The following is a 25680-nucleotide window of genomic DNA, read 5'->3' on the forward strand; positions in this document are numbered from 1 at the left end:
CACAAAAATAAACTCAAAATGGATTAAAGATCTAAATGTAAGACCAGAAACTATAAAACTCCTAGAGGAAAACACAGGCAAACACTCTCTGACATAAATCACAGCAGGATCCTCCATGACCCACCTCCCAGAATATTGGAAATAAAAGCGAAAATAAACAAATGGGACCTAATTAAAATTAAAAGCTTTTGCACAACAAAGGAAACTATAAGCAAGGTGAAAAGACAACCTTCAGAATGGGAGAAAATAATAGCAAACGAAGCAACAGACAAACAATTAATCTCAAAAATATACAAGCAACTCCTACAGCTGAATTCCAGAAAAATAAACGACCCAATCAAAAAATGGGCCAAAGAACTAAACAGACATTTCTCCAGAGAAGACATACAGATGGCTAACAAACACATGAAAAGATGCTCAACATCACTCATTATTAGAGAAATGCAAATCAAAACCACAATGAGGTACCACTTCACACCAGTCAGAATGGCTGCTGTCCAAAGTCTACAAGCAATAAATGCTGGAGAGGGTGTGGAGAAAAGGGAACCCTCTTACACTGTTGGTGGGAATGCAAACTAGTACAGCCACTATGGAGAACAGTATGGAGATTCCTTAAAAAACTGGAAATAGAACTGCCATGTGACCCAGCAATCCCACTGCTGGGCATACACACCGAGGAAACCAGAATTGAAAGAGACGCATGTACCCCAATGTTCATCGCAGCACTGTTTACAATAGCCAGGACATGGAAGCAACCTAGATGTCCATCAGCAGACGAATGGATAAGGAAGCTGTGGTACATATACACAATGGAATATTACCCAGTCATTAAAAAAAATACACTTGAATCGGTTCTATTGAGATGGATGAAACTGGAGCCCATAATACAGAGTGAAGTAAGCCAGAAAGAAAAACACCAATACAGTATACTAATGCATATATATGGAATTTGAAAGATGGTAACGATAACCCTATATGTGAGACAGAATAAGAGACACAGATGCATAGAACAGTCTTATGGACTCTGAGGGAGAAGGTGAGGGTGGGATGTTCTGGGAGAATAGCATTGAAACATGTATATTATCATATGTGAAACAGAACACCATTCCATGTTCGATGCATGAGACAAATGCTCAGGGCTGGGGCAATGGGATGACCCAGAGGGATGGGATGGGGAGGGAGGTGGGAGGGGGTCCAGGAAGGGGAACACATGTAAACCCATGGCTGATTCATGTCAATGTATGGCAGAAACTACTACAATATTGTAAAGTAATTAGCCCCCAACTAAAATAAATAAATTTATTTAAAAAAAAAATACATCAGGGTAATCCCTCTTGTTGTTCTTCAAAAGTTTTCTTGCTATTCTGGTTTCTTCATTTTTCCATATAAACTTAAAATCAGCTTGATTACTTGAAAAAGAGTACTGTTGACATGATTATTGGAATGATTAATAAATTTGGGTGAAATTGACCTCTTTGTGATACTGACATAACTTCATTTGTATGCTTATTATTTGTCTCTTTCTGCCACCATCTCTCATTCAGCATGAAGCAGAATGTAAACACCATAACTTCTCAGTCCATTATCTATCTTGTTTTCTGTGGGATCTCCAGTAACCAGAGCATTTTATAGAATACAGTGAAGTGAGCTGAAAACATATTTGTTTAATGATAGAATTTGATTCTTCTGACAGTCTTTAAGATGCATGTCCATCACACAGATAAAGAAACTGAGGATCAGTAGTTTCAAGTCTTTGGTCTTGCCAGCATGAATAGAAGAGTCTGTGACAAACACTGCCCTTTATTCAGAAGTTTCAGTTCTGAATACTCCAATATTCAGTGTGAATGTGTAGCTGTTCAATTTCTTTTCTTTGGGCTACTAGAATTTGAGAGTCAAATTTTATGCTAACCTTTACTAATAATACAGGGCATTTCATAGCCTATAGATTTGTTAAAAAACAAAGCATAAACCTCTTGTTTTCAAATTATCATTCTATCCTTATTTTCTTTCATCTTTTCCTCCTTCATGTATCTGGGCAGACAATTCAAGATTATTTTTTAATGAGACAAAATTAATCATATAGCTGAGTAAATAATCTATTTCCATTTTATACAAGAGAATTCTACCACTTAAATAACTCTTGAATGCACCACTTACCCTTTTCTCCATCATCAACCCTTACACACTTAAAATAGTCCTACCCCATTTCCTTGCCTCTTATATGTATTGGTGCTACAATAAGAGTGAATTTCAAAATCACAAATCACTTCAGGTCACTTTCCTGTTAAAAATAATGAAAGAGTTTCCTCCTCCATCTGAAAAGGTAAATTTTCTTACCATCACTACCAATCCCTCCTGACCTATGTCATGCCTGCCTTCCAAATTTTATCTGTCATTTCTGTCTCCTGTCTCTTGGGTGCTCCAGCAAACTTTAGTTTCCCCTGATCAAGCAACTCTCCTATCCAGATCTTCTAACCTATTCCTTCTTCCACCTACGCCCTCCTCATTGTTGGACCCACAGTTCAGTCATTACTCTTTCAGCCATGTGGTGGTGGACTTCATGATAGTATAACATTAAATTATATTAACTAATTCTTAATGTATTGCTTCCTCGTGAAACAGGCTCCATGGGACAAAGAATCATATCTTGTTTACCATGATATCTCTGAGACAAGATGTCTGGTCAGATAGAGTAAGTCTTAATAAATGTTTTGTTAAATGAACAGAGTATAACCTAACAGTGTTCTTCATGCTCAGTTACTAAATTTTCTGCTTTTCTAATTATGTAATTCCTTTCTCCTTCACCAAAATCATTTTTTAGGCCTTATCAATTACTTTCCCTATGATGAATTTGCTATTAGGATGAGGGGAAAAAGCCTTCATTGAGTTTCATAATCATAAATGGACATGAATTAAACTTAACCTCAGCAGCAGTAAAAACACAAAAGATACTAAGGACAAAAAGCAAACAATGAAAAGCTTCATGAAAATTATGAAAAGCCATTTAAGAAAGATTTACTCTGTGTTTACATGAATTGAATGGCCATTTAGGGAAAACTGTCTGCTTCTGATTTACTTACTGTTAGCCTCAAAGTAAACTCCAGCATGTAAAATAAGATAGCCTGTAGTTTATATTTCTGGCGGTTTACAGGCTGCTTTACCATACTGACTGGTAGTGCAATAGTAATTGCATTATATAGTAACTGACTATATAGTAACTGACTGGTAATTAAATAGTAATAAATTCTTCCTAGACAGGTTTATGTCTACCTTAAGTTTCAAAATAATGCCAGCTCCAGTTCTTAGGAAAGGTGTTAGTAGAAAAAAGAAAGGAAAAAAAAAAGAAAATAAAAAGAAAATATTCTACTAGGAAATAGAGGAAATACAGAATAAAAGCTTATGCTCAATGCTTGAAAAAATCTCTTTTCCTTGAACAAAGGGTCATGCTGCAAAAATTCATGCATCCAATACCATAGTCATGAGAGCCTTAGAAAAGCTTCAGTGCACATCCTAGAACCAAAGGAGGCTTATGCCTGCTCCTTTCTGCATGTTTAAATTCTAAACAAAGGTCTTAGTGGAAAAATATATATATATATATATATTTATATACACACACGCATATATATTTAGAAAAAGAAAGGAGAAGTGTAAGGTGCAGTGATGGAGAACTGTATATGAGAAAACAAACAAACAAACAAAAATGTCTGGTGAAGTAAACTGCAACTTCCATGTCAAAATTTTCAAGACTCTGTAGACTTCACCCAAGCTCTTTCAAATCTCCAATTCCTGTCCAGTAATAATAATGTACTGGGCAGCTCCCACTTCTTTCAAATCCTGTTCAATAATTAGAAAGCTCAGTCTCATTTGATTTGAAAGTCCAATCTTCCCAGCTGAGGCTAATTCTCCCTGGAATGCTGCTGCTCTGAAGTGACTCGCACTGGTCATCAAAGGCTTTTCCTAGAGTCATGTGAACATGTTTGTGGGGTGTGGAGGGGTGGGCCTCTGTGTACCATCCCTGGGAAGGAAAAAATTCCTGTCCACTCTGTCTTACCTACTTCCCAGACAGACGTCCCACCCACCTTACAGCCTTTGGCTTCTTGGGTTTCCTCACCTCATAGCAGCACCCTTAGACAGGGTACCACAGAGAGAACGTACGTAGATCTTTTCAAGTCATCAGCTCTGATGCTAGAAACCCATACATGAGAGTGAAGGTTCTGCCATCTCCCTCTCTTTGAGCCTTTTTTCCACATGGTCAAATAATCAGAAAACTACATATACCGATGTCCAACTGGGGAATGACATACTGGTCCCTGCTTTCTGCAGACACCTCTTACTCTCCATGAGTATTATTTAGGTCATTTCATGAACTTCATTTCATGAGGCTAGTGAAAGTGAAAGTGTTAGTCACTCAGCTGTGTCCAACTCTTTGCCACTCCCAGACAAGAATACTGGATTGGGTTGCCATTCCCTTCTCCAGGGGATCATCCTGACCTAGGGATTGCAACTTGAACCCAGGTCTCCTGCACTGAAGACAGATTATTTACCATCTGCACAACCAGGGTAGGTGCAAACACACTGTGCTGCCCTTCTCTGATCTTTTCTTTCTATGGAAGGGTGGGGAGATGAGAAAATGGGATGCTTGACTTTTTGCCTCCTTGATTTTAAATTGTGGTCACCAATCTTGCGATAAGATGAAAAGTCCCTCTCACGACCATAAAAGGCCAGAAGTGGGCGGTGACCCAATTCCTGGAAGCCCTACCCCTTCCCCAAAATAGTTGGAATAATCCTTCCACTCATTGGCATATGCAATTACCCAGCCTAGAAAACTAACCATCCAATATTTTAGGTCTCTCTCTCTGAGATGGACAATATTCTGTCTATGGAATGTGTATCTCTCTAAATAAACCTGCTTTCACTTAAAAAAAATGAAATCAAAGTTTAAAGTAAGTTGTGTTTGTTTTATTCTGCTTATTGTTCCCTAGTTAGAAATATCACTTGCTCCAGTTAACTTTTCAGTGGTGCATAAATTAAAGTTGACAAATGATTTTGCTTTTCTTTCAAATGCAAAGTGTACATCCCTGGTTAATCCATGATTACACTTTCAAGGTAAGTGAAAGTGAAAATGAGAGTCACTCAGTTGCGTCCAGCTCTTCACGACCCCATGGACTATACTGTCCAGGGAATTCTCCAGGCCAGAATACTGGAGCGGGTAGCCTTTCCCTTCTCCAGGGGACCTTCCCAACCCAGGGATCAAACCCAGGTCTCCCACATTGCAGGTGGATTCTTTACCAGCTGAGTCACAAGGGAAGCCCAAGAATACTGGAGTGGGTAGCCTATCCCTTCTCCAGAGGATCTTCCCAACCCTGGAATCAACCTGGGGTCTCCTGCATTGCAGGTGGATTCTTTACCAACTGAGCTATCAGGGATCGGTATTTATTACCAGAGAAGAAGTTCACTCACATACCATCTCCTGTGTTGCAAAAAAACCAACCCACTGGAACAGGATCATCAGATAGTAAGTGCTTGGGGCTATAACTGTAAAAATGTGCTTCCTAGGCCACTGAATGCAGTAAAAGAATCTGATATGGTTTTGATTTTCAAAGTTTCCCCACATCAACTTTTCCCAAAAGGAGAAAATACGAATCTAGCTGGAATTTCCTGTTCCAGATGCAATACCTTGAAGTCTTATTATACTGCACTCTCTGTTCTTATTTCAGGAATGTACTGAATTACCCCACTCAGTAATGTGTGCATTAAAAAAAAAATAGCATAAAAGCTTACTTGACTGACGGCTCCCTATTTCTATGAAGGTGATTTTTTTTTTTTGCAAAAGTCATACTAATAACTTTTAGAAGGTAAAATTGAATTTTTGTGTTCATATTTTCTTCATGTATTTAAAGATACCACCAAAATAAAGGTAAACTATAGAGTGCAGGCAGGGATTACTACCTTCAAGGTTGTACAGTGAAATTATTAGTGGCAATCTTTCTGCTATCTTGAACACCTCTGCATTACAATTATCAAATTTAGTTTTGCTAATACATTTTGTTCTTTCAACCCTAAATAACGTATTTAAATATACAATAAATGGTGTTTCAGAGTCACCAAAATTGACAGATTGCCAAATTAGCTGCTTTTATATATTTATTTTTATTGCCAAATGAAATTATTTTCACCTCCATGGGAATAAAGAACAGACTGTCACAAGGTATCTTTGTTATAAATACCCATTCATCAATATATAATAAAAGGCTTTACATATAACTGGGGGAAATCTTTGCATTAGGAAAAGGATGTCATTTAAATTTATAATTGCAGAATTAGATAAGATAAAGTTTCCTTATTGGTGCTTTATTTTAAACAGGATAAGAAACTATATTTGTTGCCTAATTATATTAGATTGAAAGTAGATTTTAAAAAGCCTAAAACAAGAGACCCAAAGGTTTTAATCTAATTAAAATTAACATCTTATTTAATTCCATACTCTAGTAGTTCACCAATTAATGTCAGCTTGGTTCCAGATAATTGTTTATATTCTTTAGAGGAGAGTCTCTGAAAACACACATGGAATTAATTACATTAATTCACAGAGGTCTCAAGCTCCTACTTTATTTAAAAATTAAAGTATTTAAATGGTATTCTGATTTTCCTTTACTATCACTGTCAGGAATCTACAGTCAACACTGCAGGTAAAAAAACCGGTTTTGACAAATGGTAGCCTGTTTCATTGAAAACGTAATTGTAATTTTTGGAGTGGAAATGGCATATTGGAGTCGACGGAAACTTCTACCACAGGTGAGGTTACAAAAGGAAGAGCTAACATACAACTTTGGATGAACATTTATTCTTCCTGGTCTGGGAATCAATCTGACACACAAGTTGGATTATCGTACCGAGGAGAAAGGTCAAGAACTCTAAGCAGAAGAAGTAATAAAACTCAAAATGAAGATGCTTCTGTCTGCCAGGAAGAGATTTATGCATCTCTACTTTTGAAGAGCAGAACTTCCCCAGTTTTTTATGTTATTAGACCTCAAAACAAAAACCCGAGTCCTAAGATTAAAACCATGTATCCCTAGTTTTGAGGTGGGTCTCTTGTAGACAGCATATATAGGGGTCTTGTTTTTGTATCCATTCAGCAACCCTTTGTCTTTTGGTTGGGGCATTCAACCCATTTACATTTAAGGTAATTATTGATAAGTATGATCCCGTTGCCATTTACTTTGTTGTTTTGAGTTCGTGTTGAAACATCCTTTCTGTGTTTCCTGTTTAGAGAAGATCCTTTAGCACACACAGGCTGAAAGTGAAAGGATGGAAAAATATATTCCATGCAAACGGAGACCAAAAGAAAGCAGGAGTCGCAATACTCATTTCAGATAAAATAGACTTTAAAATAAAGGATGTGAAAAGGGACAAAGAAGGACACTACATAAAGATCAAAGGATCAATTCAAGAAGAAGACATAACAATCATAAATATATATGCACCCAACATAGGAGCACCACAATATATAAGGCAAATACTAACAAGTATGAAAGGGGAAATTAACAATAACACAATAATAGTGGGAGACTTTAATACTCCACTCACGCATATGGATAGATCAACTAAACAGAAAATTAACAAGGAAACACAAACTTTAAATGATACAATAGACAAATTAGATTTAATTGATATTTACAGGAGTTTCCACCCCAAAACAATCAATTTTACCTTTTTCTCAAGTGCACATGGAACTTTCTCCAGGATAGATCACATCCTGGGCCATAAATCTAGCCTTGGTAAATTCAAAAAAATTGAAATCATCCCAGCCATCTTCTCTGACCACAATGCAGTAAGATTAGACCTCAATTACAGGAAAAAAACTATTAAAAGTTCCAACATATGGAGGCTAAACAACACGCTTCTGAATAACCAACAAATCACAGAAGAAATCAAAAAAGAAATCAAATTATGCATAGAAACAAATGAAAATGAAAGCACAACAACCCAAAACCTATGGGACACTGTAAAAGCAATACTAAGGGGAAGGTTCATAGCAATACAGGCGTACCTCAAGAAACAAGAAAAAAATCAAATAAATCAACTAACTCTACACCTAAAGCAACTAGAGAAGGAAGAAATGAAAAACCCCAGGGTCAGTAGAAGGAAAGAAATCTTAAAAATTAGGGCAGAAATAAATGCAAAAGAAACAAAAGAGACCATAGCAAAAATCAACAAAACTAAAAGCTGGTTTTTCGAGAAGATAAACAAAATTGATAAGCCATTAGCCAGACTCATCAAGAAACAAAGGGAGAAGAATCAGATCAACAAAATTAGAAATGAAAATGGAGAGATCACAACAGACTCCACAGAAATACAAAGGATCATAAGAGACTACTACCAACAGCTATATGCCAATAAAATGGACAACTTGGAAGAAATGGACAAATTCTTAGAAAAGTATAACTTTCCAAAACTGAACCAGGAAGAAATAGAAGATCTTAACAGACCCATCACAAGCACAGAAATCGAAACTGTAATCAGAAATCTTCCAGCAAACAAAAGCCCAGGACCAGACGGCTTCACAGCGGAATTCTACCAAAAATTTAGAGAAGAGCTAACACCTATCCTACTCAAACTCTTCCAGAAAATTGCAGAAGATGGTAAACTTCCAAACTCATTCTATGAGGCCACCATCACCCTAATTCCAAAACCAGACAAAGATGTCACAAAAAAGGAAAACTACAGGCCAATATCACTGATGAACATGGATGCAAAAATCCTTAATAAAATTCTAGCAAACAGAATCCAACATCATATTAAAAAGATCATACATCATGACCAAGTGGGCTTTATCCCAGGAATGCAAGGTTTTTTTAACATCCGCAAATCAATCAATGTAATACACCACATTAACAAATTGAAAGAAAAAAACCATATGGTTATCTCAATAGATGCAGAAAAAGCCTTTGACAAAATTCAGCATCCATTTATGATTAAAACCCTCCAGAAAGCAGGAATAGAAGGAACATATCTCAACATAATAAAAGCTATATATGACAAACCCACAGCAAACATTATCCTCAATGGTGAAAAATTGAAAGCATTTCCCCTAAAGTCAGGAACAAGGCAAGGGTGCCCACTTTCACCACTACTATTCAACATAGTTTTGGAAGTTTTGGCCACAGCAATCAGAGCTGAAAAAGAAATAAAAGGAATACATATAGGAAAAGAAGAAGTAAAACTCTCACTGTTTGCAGATGACATGATCCTCTACATAGAAAACCCTAAAGACTCTACTAGAAAATTACTAGAGTTGATCAATGAATATAGTAAAGTTGCAGGATATAAAATTAACACACAGAAATCCCTTGCATTCCTATACTCCAATATTGAGAAAACAGAAAGAGAAATTAAGGAAACAATACCATTCACCACTGCATCAAAAAGAATGAAATACTTAGGAATATATCTACCTAAAGAAACAAAAGACTTATATATAGAAAACTATAAAACACTGATGAAAGAAATCAAAGAGGACACAAACAGATGGAGAAATATACCGTGTTCATGGATTGGAAGAATTAATATAGTGAAAATGAGTATTCTACCCAAAGCAATCTACAGATTCAATGCAATCCCTATCAAGCTACCAATGGTATTTTTCACAGAACTAGAACAAATCATCTCACAATTTGTATGGAAATATAAGAAACCTCGAATAGCCAAAGCAATCTTGAGGAAGAAGAATGGAACTGGAGGAATCAAGCTGCCTGACTTCAGGCTCTACTACAAAGCCACAGTCATCAAGACAGTATGGTATTGGCACAAAGATAGAAATATAGATCAATGGAACAAAATAGAAAGCCCAGAGATAAACCCACGCACATATGGACACCTTATCTTCGACAAAGGAGGCAAGAATATACAATGGAGAAAAGACAATCTCTTTAACAAGTGGTGCTGGGAAAACTGGTCAACCACTTGTAAAAGAATGAAACTAGAACACTTCCTAACACCGTACACAAAAATAAACTCAAAATGGATTAAAGATCTAAACGTAAGACCGGAAACAATAAAACTCCTAGAGGAAAACATAGGCAAAACACTCTCCGACATAAATCACAGCAGGATCCTCCATGACCCACCTCCCAGAATATTGGAAATAAAAGCAAAAATAAACAAATGGGACCTAATTAAAATTAAAAGCTTTTGCACAACAAAGGAAACTATAAACAAGGTGAAAAGACAGCCTTCAGAATGGGAGAAAATAATAGCAAATGAAGCAACAGACAAACAATTAATCTCAAAAATATACAAGCAACTTCTGCAGCTGTATTCCCGAAAAATAAACGACCCGATCAAAAAATGGGCCAAAGAACTAAACAGACATTTCTCCAAAGAAGACATACAGATGGCTAACAAACACATGAAAAGATGCTCGACATCACTCATTATTAGAGAAATGCAAATCAAAACCACAATGAGGTATCATTTCACACCAGTCAGAATGGCTGCTATCCAAAAGTCTACAAGCAGTAAATGCTGGAGAGGGTGTGGAGAAAAGGGAACCCTCTTACACTGTTGGTGGGAATGCAAACTAGTACAGCCACTATGGAGAACAGTGTGGAGATTCCTTAAAAAACTGGGAATAGAACTGCCATATGACCCAGCAATCCCACTGCTGGGCATATACACCGAGGAAACCAGAATTGAAAGAGACGCGTGTACCCCAATGTTCATCGCAGCACTGTTTACAATAGCCAGGACATGGAAGCAACCTAGATGTCCATCAGCAGACGAATGGATAAGGAAGCTGTGGTACATATACACAATGGAATATTACTCAGCCATTAAAAAAAAATACATTTGAATCGGTTCTACTGAGATGGATGAAACTGGAGCCCATTATACAGAGTGAAGTAAGCCAGAAAGAAAAACAACAATACAGTATACTAATGCATATATATGGAATTTGAAAGATGGTAACGATAACCCTATAAGCGAGACAGAATAAGAGACACAGATGCATGGAACAATTTTATGGACTCTGAGGGAGAAGGTGAGGGTGGGACGTTCTGGGAGAATGGCATTGAGACATGTGTATTGTCATATGTGAAACAGAGCACCATTCCATGTTCGATGCATGTGACAAGGGCTCAGGGCCGGGGCAATGGGATGATCCAGAAGGATGGGATGGGGAGGGAGGTGGGTGGGGGGTCCGGGAAGGGGAACACATGTAAACCCATGGCTGATTCATGTCAATGTATGGCAAAAACTATTACAATATTGTAAAGTAATTAGCCCCCAACTAAAATAAATAAATTTATTAAAAAAAAAAAAAAAAAAAAACCATGTAGAGGATGATAATCAATTTTCTACCACTAGATGGAACCATAAAGCTGTTTGCCATCCTCAGGATAAGAAAAATCGCCGAGAAAGTGGCAATAATAGAGAAATGCCATTGAGCTTTCAAGCATTCTTAATAGTGAACATAAAGAACACCCTTTTGAAAGAGATTTCAAAAGAAGAAATGAAATAGAGCTCAAACATTAAGTTTGAAAGGCTGATTGTACATGAAAGTGTTCCAAACTCATTTCCCTTAAAGTTTGTTTGTTCTTCAAAATCTCTAGTGTGGTTTTTCTGAAGTGCTCAGTTAATTCAAGAAGTCACCTAATTATCACACACACAAATCCTAAAACACCTGCAAAGCCTTTTCATCTACTTTTTAAATTGTCAGGTGAAATAGAAATTCATCTCTCATAATGACACTGCAGTCTCAGCTCTTTAATTATATTATTAAATAGGTCCTACCCCACTGATTTTCAACTGTTCTCCTTCAGCATTTGTAAACATTTATAGCTAAAATGTGCCACTTCCCTCCCTCTCTCAGAACACAGACTGCTTGCTCACAGAATAAGCACCATACGCTTAGTTTACGGTCAAGCTCTCTGTGGCCTTGTGCATTTAAATTGCTCTCTGATATCTGTCCCTTTAGTTTAGAACATCACAGTGACATCTTCAGGAAAGTCGTTTTCCATAAATATTAATATTTGGGGATATAGAAGTTTGGTAAGCTCCTATTGCTATTATCCACATTTTATCTTTTTGAGGATTTTTTTTTTTTTTTTTTTTGCTCTTTTGAACTTACGTGTAAGTAGCAAGTTTCTTTAGCATCTGTCCATGTTATCATTTGGTTTAGTCTCAAGGTGTGCAAAATAATCTTTACCATAGCTAAAAGACACTGTATTAACAAAGTAGATCTACTAGGAGAAATTTATAACACATTCCAAACATAAAGCCATGTCTACAATGTGCGCTGCCTTGTACTGAATGTTAGAATTTGTGATCAGAATGTATGCATGTTTGTGTTTATCAAAATTCTAACATACTACCTTACACTGTATGGATGCAAATGATTATTTTCTGTGGAAAGGATGAATGAATGAACGACCAAACGTTACAATTTGTTGTAGTTCAGTTGCTAAGTTGTGTCTGACTTTTCCCGACCCCATGGACTACAGCATGCCAGGCTACCCTGTCCTTCACTATCTCCCATTGTGTGTGTAAAAGTCATTAAGTCATATCTGACTCTTTGCCACCCCATGAACTGTAAAGTCCATGGAATTCTCCAGGACAGAATACTGAAGTGGGTAGCCTTTCCCTTCTCCAGTGGATCTTTCCAACCCAAGGATCAAACCTAGGTCTCCTGAATTGTGGGCAGATTCTTTACCGCCTGAGCCACCAGGGAAGCCAGGGCATGCCAAGCTTCCCTGTCCTTCACTATCTCCCAGAGTTTGCTCAAATTCATGTCCACTGAGTCAGTGATATTGTCTAACCACCTCATCCTCTGCCGCCCTCTTCCTTTGCCTTCAATCCTTCCCAGGATTAGTTATAATATTTTAACTCTAGTGCTATCTTTAACATGTGATTTCATTCATAACTTAAATTGATGGACAAATGCTTCCAAATTCTGGGCTTAATTTGAAGAGTTTTGAGTTATCTCTTAATAAAAATATGCTATCAAATGTATTACTATGTCATTATAGAAGATTGTATCAATTGTAGAAGATTGTAGACTGTATCATTGTAGAAGATTGTATCAATCTTCTATTGATCACATTCTCTGAGGTGTGAGACTAGAGAAATAGCTCACAAAAGATTCCTCACAGGGCTGTACACATATAAAGTATTAGTGACTATAGATACGAGTCTCTTGATTTTCCATTTTCTAAGTTGAGCTATTAGCCACCCTCTTCCCTTCCATCTCTTCTACCTAATTTTACTCTAAAGTATCATTTGCTGCACAGTTTTACATTGTTAAAAATGTAAATATCTGCATTTTGTTCACTGGCTATAAATAAATCAATGGCTTCACATAAAAGTGGAGAACTTATTGTATACCTTAAACTTGTGCAACATTACATGTTGATTATAGTAAAGCTGGAAAAAAAAGTACAGAGAGCCTGATTGCACAGATTACATTAGGATTATTGCAACACAGTTCACTTAAGAGTTAAGCGGAATGCTATTAATATAATTATATAACCTTCTCTGTAGTTCCCTGAGCAAGTCAAGAGAGAATATCAAAGAAAGATTTATTCACCTACCCTCCACCTATTGTTCAGTATTATGGCACATTTCATGCTAAAGGAGATCAGTCCTGGGTGTTCATTGGAAGGACTGATATTGAAGCTGAAACTCCAATACTTTGGCCACCTCATGTGAAGAGTTGACTCATTGGAAAAGACCCTAATGCTGGGAAGGATTGGGGGCAGGAGGAGAAGCGGACGACAGAGGATGAGATGGCTGGATGGCATCACCGACTCGATGGACATGGGTTTAGGTAGACTCTGGGAGTTGGTGATGGACAGGGAGGCCTGGCGTGCTGGGATTCATGGGGTCACAAAGAGTCAGACACGACTGAGCGACTGAACTGAACTGAACTGATGGCACATTCTAATTTGATCCATTATAGTTTCTTTGTTATTTTCTTTGAGTTTATGATTGCCTTTTTTTCCAGTTGGGAGAGAAAACAGAAACTTCCTCTGCTACATTTAATTATATGTGTTGCTTTTAATTTAGTCCAGTCTATTGTTGAGACTTGTCTGACTTTTCATCTCTTGATCACAGCTTTTAGGAATCTTTGGCTTTAGTTATTGTACAGACATGTGACCTAGGTTCCATCAATCAGACACAGATGCAGAAGTTTGTTTCGGAAGTATGTTAAACGAGGACACAGGCAGGCAGGGGGCATCCATATTACTGAGATATGTGGCCACAGAGACCGTTGGCTCCTAGGATGTTCCGAGGTCAAAGTTCCTTATTGGATTAGTTGTCAGGTGTGGTAATGGGAACTGTTCATGCACATTTAGACTAAATAGAGACTAACGTTCTTATTCTGTGAGTTAAACCACATCTCTTTGTAGTTAAACTAGCTCAATGAGTACCCTTGTCTAAAATTAAGAATCCTAGTCAATGTTAAGTTTTCTCTGCCTCTCTACAGGTTTGAGAGAATTTTTTTTTCATCAGTACTGCTTTATAATTTGGCAATGCCAAGTCTCTAGGTGTCATTCTCTTCCATTCATTGTCATTCACAAACAAGAAATCCTGTGAATTTAAAGACTTGACTCACCCTTCTTCTGTTACAATTTCTTACATTATATTCTTTCCATTCTTTTGGGAACACCCACCAAATCAAATATTACCTCTTTTGGATTGATCTCGTGTACTTGAATTGTTTTCCTAAATATTCTCTCTCTCTCTTTTATTGGAAATCCTCAAGATCTCTGAGATATTATCTTTCAAGGACTTTACTGAATTTTAATTTCAGCAATTACTCTGTTAATTTTCAATGGTCTTTACCTTCTATTTCTCTACCATAACTCCTTTTCATAACTTTCTGAGAGTAATAACTGTAAGTATTTTTAGTTATTTTGGATTTGTGTATTTATCACTATTTTCCTTATTACTGAAGAGAAAACCAGACCCTCCACAATCATAATTAACCAAAATTTAAGTTAAATATTGTGAAAATTTTAAATTCTGCAAATAAAAATTCCTCGGCATTTTATTTCTTTGAACAATCATTATCACCCTTTCATAAACCTTTAGTATTCTTGTCAACTATTACTTATACATCTCCAGTGTTCAAAAATATATCTAAATTTATTTTTAATGTATTTTTTTGTTCTCTTTACAGAGACTCTCCTTGCTTCCAAAATATATGCTTGACTCTCCTTTTAAATGTTTTAGTTTTTTTGACTTAAAAAAGTTGTTTGTTTACTAATGAGTACAAGACCCAATCTTCCCTATAAATCCCAAACAATTCCAGTGTGAATACAGATATTGTTCTCTTTCTATTGCTGGATTTATGTTCTCTATTCAATATAATAAAAACCGTATTTCAAAGTTCTGGGTATTATATATAGGGATATTCAATAGATTCCTTTGCCTGTGAATATGATTTCTTACATCTTACATTAAGCATGAAGGGGCTCAGACTATCTACTCTGTGGTCTCTAAATGTCAAATGAAGAGGGCTGAATCCCAATCCCATACTATATGCTAGCTTATAATTCAGACTAATTCATTTAGGAAAAATCTGATATTCCCAATGGCAAATATCTGACTAAATTTAATTATAGAGAAATGGTACTGTGCTGGGTGAAACAGAGGTAACTTGTTATGTGTATAGAAATTCAATCAAAACATGTCCTTTTTCTTCCCAGAACCTTGGACCCCAGAGCCCCACTGGGGCTGAGGTTTGTGCTGCTGTATCATCCTCTAAATATAGGCTGGGATGAGGTTTTCATCAAAAGCTCTTCCTTTACTCACTTTCCATCTTCTAAAAGGTCACTGAAATCTCTTATTTTCCATTAATGAAAGATGGTGATTTTTATTTACTAGCTGTCATTTCATGCAGCAGATGGTGAAGAGCAGATGAAGGCATTTGGATCATAAACTACTTTGAACCAGGGACCTCAATGAATCATTTTTAGTACATTTTATTTAACTAATGTTCATTGGGCATTCATGCTATGAAACATTATATAAGGCATGAATAAGACATGTTCTCTACCTTAAATGAAATTATGCCCTATTAAGTAGGAAAAAATAAAAGGACCATAATACATACTCAGGCAGAATATCATAACATTCTATGTGAGCTCGTAGAAAGGAGACATCACATTAAATTGAGGAGTTTAAAAATATTCACGATGAGATAGAATATTTGAATTTCAGGAAAATCCTCTAGGAAAGCAGAAGAAAAAAATTCAAGGCAGAAGGAACAACATTTAAAAAGATGTAGAAGGCGGAAACCATGAAGTATATTTAGGATCATGTTATTTGGAGAATATGATACATAGAATCATGAGAATTAAGGACATAAAAATAAATTTGGATGAGAGCAAAGAGGGTCCTCAATAAATAAAATGAACATACTTAAACCTAATTTGATAACAAAAGATGAGCTATTAAGGGACTGAGCAGTATCTGTATTTCTCAAAATATGTTTAATAGAAAAATGTTCTAGTTTATGTTTCAATAGGTGGAAAAACATTTCTCGGGTAACCAAATAGATTTTGGATACACCTAACAAAATGCATTTCTGTGGAGGTTTTCAGTGCAGGTTAATTTGTATGGAAGAAAAATGAGTAACCTTCGGATACGTAATTTCAAACCTCCAGTTCTGAAGTTTGTGTGTGTGTGTGGGTGGGTGACAGTGTGTGTGTGTGCGTGTGTGTGTGCGCGCGCGCGCTTGTCATGGGAGAGATGAAGAAAGGGTCACCAGGGATCACAGACAATCTTAACTGCCATGATCAAAGAAGCCGACTTCTGTGGAACCAGCAGAACTATTTGCTTTCATGTTTTCTCTTTCTTATCTTCCTGGGCAAGCCTAATGAAGTGACAGCCTTTGACCAGGCTTTGCTTTCTTATCACTTACTCATTCATTCTCCTTATCTTAAAATGAAAAGTCTCCATCGTCCAAAATTTTCTCAGAACTTCCCAGAAACCAGTGACCTCTGAATTCTGTTTGCTTCTTCTCCATCTTAAGCCATCTGTATTGTTAACACTCCAGTTATTTTTTTGGAAATCCTTGCTCCTTTTTATCCTGTGATGCTATACTATATTTGCTGTCCTTTTCTCCCATCTGTTTCCTATAAGGAGTAATTTCCCGAGGAAAAGTCTTAAGTGATCATTTCTCCCAAATCCCCACCATTTCTACTTTCAGTTCTGTGGCCCTGAACAACCTTGATCCCTCCTCATGCTTGCATGCTCAGTCGCTCCAGTCGGGTCTGACTCTTTGTGATCCTATGGACGGTAGCCCGCCAGGCTCCTTTGTCCATGGGATTCTCCAGGCAACAACACTGGAGTGAGTTGCCATGGCTTCCTCCAGAGATCTTCCTGAACCAGGGATTGAACTCTCATCTCCTGTGTCTCCTGCATTGCAGGTGGATTCTTTACCCACTGAGCCACCTGGGAAGCCCCGATCCCTCCTTAAGAACCAGGAATTCCTACAAGCAAAGGTACCTGCATCAAAAAAGCAAATAGATTCAATCCCAAACTCCTTTTTCCTTCTGCAAAAACCACACATTTTATAGTTCTCTCTTGTCCAACCTTGGTATGTGAAACATGTTCTTCTTTTTTTCCATATCTAATCAGTGGCCAAGTTTCGTAAATTCTAACTTTGAAATATTTTTCTTATCAGTTCTCTTTCCTTCTCATTGATAAGCATGAAGACCAAAGAATATTACCTCTTGGATGGGACTAATGAAATAAATTCAGCGATACGTGAACCGTGAACTTCCAGATGTTCAAGCTGGATTTAGAAAAGGCAGAGGAACCAGAGATCAAATTGCCAACATTCACTGGATCATTGAAAAAGCAAGAGAGTTCCAGAAAATACATCTACCTCTGCATTATTGACTATGCCAAAGCCTTTGACTGTGTGGATCACAACAAACCGTGGAAAATTCTTCAAGAGATGGGAATACCAGACCACCTGACCTGCCTCTTGAGAAACCTGTATGCAGGCCAGGAAGCAACAGTTAGAACTGGACATGAAACAACAGACTGGTTCCAAACAGGTAAAGGAGTACGTCAAAGCTGTATATTGTCACCCTGCTTATTTAACTTCTATGCAGAGTACGTCATGAGAAATGCTGGGCTGGAGAAAGCACAAGCTGGAATCAAGATTGACGGGAGAAATATCAATAACCTCAAATATGCAGATGATACCACCCTTATGGCAGAAAGTGAAGAAGAACTAAAGAGCCTGTTGATGAAAGTGAAGGAGGAGAGTGAAAAAGTTGGCTTAAAGCTCAACATTCAGAAAACTAATATCATGACATCTGGTCCCATCACTTCGTGGCAAATAGATGGGGAAACAGTGGAAACAGTGGCTGACTTTATTTTTCTGGGCTCCAAAATCACTGCAGATGGTGATTGAAGCCATGAAATTAAAAGACACTTACTCCTTAGGAGGAAAGTTATGACCACCTTAGACAGCATGTTAAAAAGCAGAGACATTACTTTGTCAACAAGGGTCCGTCTAGTCGAGGATATGGTTTTTCCAGTAGTCTTGTATGGATGTGAGACTTGGACTATAAAGAAAGCTGAGCGCCAAAGAATTGATGCTTTTGAACTGTGTTATTGGCGAAGCCTCTTGGGAGTTCCTTGGACTGCAAGGAGATCCAACCAGTCCATCCTAAAGGAGATCAGTCCTGGGTGTTCATTGGAAGGACTGATGCTGAAGCTGAAACTCCAATACTTTGGCCACTTGGTGCAAAGAGCTGACTCATTTGAAAAGACCCTGATGCTGGGAAAGATTGAGGGCAGGAGGAGAAGGGGACAACAGTGGATGAGATGGTGGGATGGCATCACCGACTCAATGGACATGGGTTTGGGTGGACTGCAGGAGTTGGTGATGGACAGGGAGGCCTGGCGTGCTGTGGTTCATGGGGTCGCAAAGAGTCGGGCACCACTGAGAGGCTCTGAACTGAACTGAATGAAATAAATATTTTTGTGAAATTAAGTGGAAAGGAAAAGAAAAATATTAAATTTTGATAGAGATGAAATATCAAGATAGGTCAGCTGAATGTCTATCAACTGTTCTGATAATTTAGCATATGTTTGCTAAAATCATCACAGTCCATGTTTGACAGCCTACGGTGATATCTGCCCAATGAATAAATTTCTGTTCATCTTTCTAGTATGTTTGCCAAATAAATCAAAATACTACTTTAACTGACAATAAGAAAAGCCACTGCCAAGAGCACTGAACACTCAAATGTAAATGAAGTAGGTAAGAGGGGGAAACTGTGAAGGGCTAAAATACAGAGTAAACATCAATGAATAAAAGGAGTACAGTTATTCAAAGTCATCTAAAATTGACACCATCTAGTTGACTCACTGATCAACTAGAACAGGAATGAGTACGTTAACATCTAAACAAAGAAAATGTAAGATCGTAGGAGCATTAATGAGCCTTGCGAGATGCACTGGTCTAGGTCTTGGGTAAGTTGATGTGAATGCCTCCTGCTTAGTCACTCAGTGTTTGTGACTTCATGAACTGTAACCCTGCCAGGCTCCTCTGTCCGTGGGATTTCCCAGACAAGTATACTGGAGTGGGTTGCCATTTCCTTCTACAGGAGATCTTCCTGACCCAGGAATTGAACCTGTGACTCCTGAGTCTCCTGCATTGGCAGACAGATTCTTTACCACTGAAGCCACCTTCAGTAGAGGTGAAGCCCGGCTTAGTAGATGTATGGAATGAAGTAATCAGGGAAATGCAAATAAAAACCATATTTAACATATGGTTTCCATCTTTGCCCTATTTCCACAGGCTAGAGGAAGAGAATTAAGAAACGTATGAAGGTTAAGTGGGCAAATCTAATTCTAAGGCTGAATTAGGAGCTCCATTCTCAGACCTAAGGGAGGACTGTCAGTAAGTAAGCTGCCCTCTCTATCTCTAATTCCTGGTTCCTTTTTCTACAGAACTCATAATTATTATTCTCCTTAAGTACCTACAATCTACAGAGCATTTAATTTAAAAATATATTGTCAAATTAGACTATTTTAGATTTTGTATTATATTTGTTTTTGTGTTTGTTGGATCTAAGTCTTTAGCTTGTGACTATCAACTATTTTTAGTCAATCACCATTTGTTATAGAATGAACTTTTAATAATATTATTTCCTCTTTTTTTTAATGGAGAAATTTGAATATTACTGTAGGTTTTGTCTTCAATTAGTGGTTTTGATAATCCCTACATAAAGCATTTCCAGATACTCAACATTTCCCCATTATACTACTTAATTTAGCTCCCGAGTTTGCTCTCTTATTATTAAATCAATATATTTGAGGTCTCTAATTTCTGCTGATGCTTAAAGGCAAAATTTTAAACATGTTCTGTTAATAAGTGAATCATCACTATACCTTCAATCAGTGCATAACATATTACTTTAGTCAAACAATATTATTAATAAAATATATTAGATATTTTAAAATAAGTGATCTATTAGGATGATCATTTATACTGAAGTGATGGTATTTATCTCTTTAAGATAAGCTAGAATATATAAAAGCTCTTACAACTCAATAATCAGAAGCAATGTGATTAGAAAATGGACAAAGGATCCGAATAGGCTTTTCTTCAAAGGTAATATGAAAATGGTCAGTAAGCCCATGAACTAATTTTAACATTGTTAGTAATCAGGGAAATGCAAACCAAAACCATAATGAAGCACCACTTTGCATTCAATAGGAGGGTTATGATGCAAAAAGCATATAATAACAAGCACTGCTGAGGACATGAAGAAACTGGAGTCATGATAGATTGCTGATGGCAATGTAAGATGATATAATCCCTTCAGAAAACATTTGGGAAGTTCTTTAAAAAAGGCTAAATAGAATTACTGGCGTGTGTGCTTGCTCAGTCACTTTAATCACATCCAACTCTTTGTGACTCTATGGGCTGTAGCCCACTGGGCTCCTCTGTCCATGGGATTTCCCAGGCAAGAATACTGGAGTGGGTTGACATTTCCTCCTCCAGGGGATCTTCCTGAGACCCAGGGATTTTACCCTTGTCTTTCGGGTCTCCTGCGTTTCCTGCATTGGCAGGTGCTTTCTTTACCACTAGCACCACCTAGGAAGCTCACGACTCAGCAATTTCACTCCTAAATATAGACCCAAAGAAATTAAAGGACATGTCCACATAAAAATCTTTACCTTCATATTAAGAACAGCCTTATCCATAATGCTGGAAATAACCCAAACATCTATCAGTCGATGAATAGAAGAGTAAAAAGAAATATATCCATAAAATAGAAAATTACTCAGCTGTAAAAAGAAATGAAGTACTAACGCATGTTACAATATGGATGAACTGTAAAAACATTATGCCAAGGGAAAGAAGCCAGTCCAAAAAGAGCACATATTGTATGCTTCCATTCATATGCAATATGCAATGTCCAGAAGAGAAAAATCTATAGAGATAGGGTAAGGTTTGTGATTGCCTATAGTTGGAAGAGTGTGGATACAGCATGGGCTATTGAAAAAATGTAGAGAGTTTCTTTATGAGATTATGATAATATTAGGATTTAGCAGTGATAGTTGCACGATTCTACGAATATACTAAAAAATACGAAATTGTATACCTCAACAGGTGAATTATATGGTATATGAATTATATCTCAATAAAGCTGATACAAAGAAAGTACTTTTGGTGGATTAAAGCATTTATTATGTCACTTAATTGGGGGATGATTTTGCAGGTCAATCTTACTTATAGGAAATCCTTACTTATGCAGTAATGTTTTCAAGATCATCACTTTCTTTTTTAATATGACAAAATTCATTAGAGTATATTAGGAAAAATCCTATTGGAGGCAATGCTGAAATTCTTTTGAAATTTATATGAAGTGCAATCTGTTTACCAGGCACTATTGTGTGCCAATAAGTAATATTTACTAGGAGTTGGAAAATGTAATTTAACCAGTCTATAAATACTAATGTCTGTTAGTGCTGAAGGGCTTCATTTTATCATTTGTGCAAGAATGAAGCTGACTAAATACTCAGCTCTAAAGCTGTACGAATCTGTGACAAAGATGGATGACAAAATAATGAAGGCATGTGGTAAGTTCTATGAATAGTCAATTAGTTGGTGAAAAAGTTTTCAGTATTTTATGTAATTCCATCAAAATGCTGAGTAGGTCCATCCAAGAAAACTAATTTCACTTATGGTCCTGTTACACTGTTTCTGTTGCACATCTTAAAGGCTTATAACTGTTTAGAATAGAAATATTTATATTCAGAACTTTGAGAAAATTGCTTCTGGGAAACTCTTTCTGTCTCAATAGAGCAGAGACATAATTAGAGGGAAAAGAGTTAAATCTACTTAAAAACACCAGAGGGAATTTACTATTTTTCAATTATCAAGTTCCTCCAGGCAGTACTAAATCCCAGGAAAGAATTGTCCTTTTCCTTGATTTATTTGATTTGGCACTTCATTTAAACAACTATCAATTAACTCACTAAATTTAAATGATTATAACTACAAGCACCACTGTGGAATTTACCTAGAAAACAAACATTTTGTCTAAAATATCAAGTAAGGAATATGAAAAGTATGAAATGTGGCACTCCATTTATCTAATTAAATAAGAGCAGTGACTATATTCACTTATTGCATTTTACTTGATACTGCAAGTCAAAAACAACACCTATAGTTTAGGAAACTATAAAAATAAACAAATAGGAAAAAATGTTCTGATGATATAATTTCCCTCAATACCCTGAAATTCATTAAATAATTTCTTTTATACTACATTAGCTAATTTTATCAACTACTTGGTTATCATTCTATAATAATTATAAAAGTTTAAGTTTGAGCTCATTTGTGTACATACAGCTTTCAGATAAAAACTTACCTCAGAAACAGAAAAAGAATGACTTTAAGACCTTTCAATAGTGACTGCTGTAATACTGTTTTTCGAAATTTTATTTGCTAAGTATTAATTTTGAAAATAGAAACAATACCCTAATTCTAGGCCTAACTAATGATGCAGGCATAGAATTTAGGATAAAACAAATCATCTCTTGATTAGTTAGAAAAGACAGCAAATCACTGTCAATATGCTATATGTCTTGGACCCTCTAGTGGGTCTGTATTTGTCTATCTTCCCTCTGTCTACGAGATGATGATAACTCACACAAATACCAGTAAAGCTACATACCTAGCTGTATACCTAGGCTTACTGTATTTCTAAATCACATAACTACACTTATATAATTCTTTTTTATAATTTAAAATGCATTATCTTAAAGAAAAAATATACTTACTGCCCTCTAGAGGTATGAACCAGTAGTGTAATAAGTGTAGATGTTGCTGGGCATATACAGTTTAAAGCTAACATGGCGTATTTAAACTCTTCTTCACAAACAACATGATCTGTTTGAAATAAAATAGGTAAATTAGAATAATTTACCTTGGGATAGTAGTATTTTAAGATAATATGTAAAACAGTGAATAAAATTACAAAAGTTTTCATATAAATACACTTGCTTCAGAGATGTTTTTACATGTGCAAATTTATCTCCAGGAAAAATGTTTCATAAGAGAGAGTACTAGACTGTGAGGTAAGTTATCGAGGTACAGTGGGATTCTAATCCCAGATATGTCCTTAATAAAACTGACAGCCTTTGGCAAGAAGTTTTTTTCCTGTGCCTCATCTGTACAAAAAGGTAAGAAATTGGTAGGTGTGAGGTACAGCTTGGATAGTAAATTGAAGACTACACACAGTCTCTGTTACTTCTGATAATTCTATGGTATGAAATATAATAGTGCTGATTATAACATGATTTATTTATCAAATCCATAGTCACATAACATAAAAACTTAGAATGTACTTATTAAATAATGTGGCAGATAATATTTGCACAACATACAAGTAATAATTTTGTACAATCAAAACAACTACAATTATCAATCAATAAAAATTAATCCTAATATAAATATAAATTTAAATTATACCTTAACCTTAGGATCTAAGGTCATGAATTCAGAAGATGATAGAGTCTAGTCAGAAATGACAATAAATAGCATAAAAAGAAATTCAATGACATAAAAATAATAAAGTGCTAGAAATGATGACACATGGTGGGGGGGAGTGAAGGTCATGTTAGAAGGAGTAATGCTATTCAGCCCAAGTAAATTGTTTTCACGCAGGAATGAGGGCCCAGATGCCATATGTTCAATTTTCCACAGAAATCACATTTTAGAGAACCAATTAAAGTTTAGGGAAAAAAGTTGTTTGGGGGAAAAAAACCTTCCCTTTGAAGTAAGCTGCAGTAGCTGATAATGGAAATAAAGACTGCTTAAAGTTCTAAGAAAATAAATATTGTTAGGCAGAAAAATAGCAGTTTTAGCTAATGAAGACATAGGTTGAATTTGTGAGTCTGATCTATGAAATGAAAACATACACTATACAATTAAAGATGAAACAAGATTACTTGCGAAGTGATTCATCAAATGTTCCAGACAGATAAATAATAACCTTACTCTTGTTTGTATAACATCAGTGAGCATATGAAAGAGTCCATAATTTTCTTTTCCTTCATTTCCATATTCATTTTTTTCTTTCACATTTTATGGAAGAAATTATAAGCTATGGTTACACATCAGGATTTACTCTTTAAAAAACTCAAGAGTCTAACAATGCCTCTTTTTTTTTTTTTTACTTGTCAGTATTATAATAACAATCTATAAGAAAAATCTCCAAAATATATAACCATGACTTAATAGTTTACAGGAAGGAGGGTAGATTCAAAGCCCTATTTTGAATTTAGAAAAGTATTCAAAAGAAGAGTGACTTAAACCACTATTTTAATATTTCTCAAATAATTTTTAAGAAAAGTTACAAAACTGTTAAATGAAGAATAATTTTACTTTAGAATCATATGATAGCCAAACATATGGAGTTTATAAATTTTAAACCAAAAATTAAATGCATGATGAAGAAAAGTATGTACATTTATTATGACATGAGATAGAGTATTTAAAAATCCAACTACCCAGAAAATTTGGACAGTATGATTACCATACATACAATACCAGAGAATGCTCAAACTACTGCACAATTGCACTCATCTCACACGCTAGTAAAGTAATGCTCAAAATTCTCCAAGCCAGGCTTCAGCAATACGTGAACCATGAACTTCCAGGTGTTCAAGCTGGATTTAGAAAAGGCAGAGGAATCAGAGATCAAATTGCCAACATCCGCTGGATCATCAAAAAAGCAAGAGAGTTTCAGAGAAACATCTATTTCTGCTTTATTGACTATGCCAAAGCCTTTGACTATGTGGATCATGATAAACTGTGGAAAATTCTGAAAGAGATGGAAATACCAGACCACCTGATCTGCCTCTTGAGAAACCTGTACGCAGGTCAGGAAGCAACAGTTAGAACTGGACAAGGAAAAACAGACTGGTTCCAAATAGGTAAAGGAGTACGTAAAGGCTGTATATTGTCACCATGCTTATTTAACTTATATGCAGAGTACATCATGAGAAACACTGGGCTGGATGAAGCACAAGCTGGAATCAAGATTGCCGGGAGAAATATCAATAACCTCAGATATGCAGATGACACCACCCTTATGGCAGAAAGTGAAGAAGAACTAAAGAGCCTCTTGACGA

The 25680-nt window shown here is 36.3% G+C and overlaps 1 protein-coding gene across 3 annotated transcripts in view; it reads right to left on the reverse strand.

Moving 5' to 3' along the window:
• LOC145507225 (potassium channel subfamily T member 2) overlaps positions 1–25680 on the reverse strand; it is a 406914-nt gene that overhangs the window by 107514 nt on the left and 273720 nt on the right. For all 3 annotated transcript variants that reach the window (XM_081493298.1, XM_081493297.1, XM_081493299.1), the window contains exon 14: positions 23326–23434. In XM_081493298.1, the coding sequence (XP_081349424.1) occupies positions 23326–23434 (109 nt within the window). The remainder of the gene's footprint in view (positions 1–23325; positions 23435–25680) is intronic.

This window comes from Giraffa tippelskirchi, chromosome 5 (assembly GCF_054371585.1).
Source record: "Giraffa tippelskirchi isolate mGirTip1 chromosome 5, T2T-mGirTip1v1.2.pri, whole genome shotgun sequence".
Classification (NCBI taxonomy): Eukaryota; Metazoa; Chordata; class Mammalia; order Artiodactyla; family Giraffidae; genus Giraffa; species Giraffa tippelskirchi.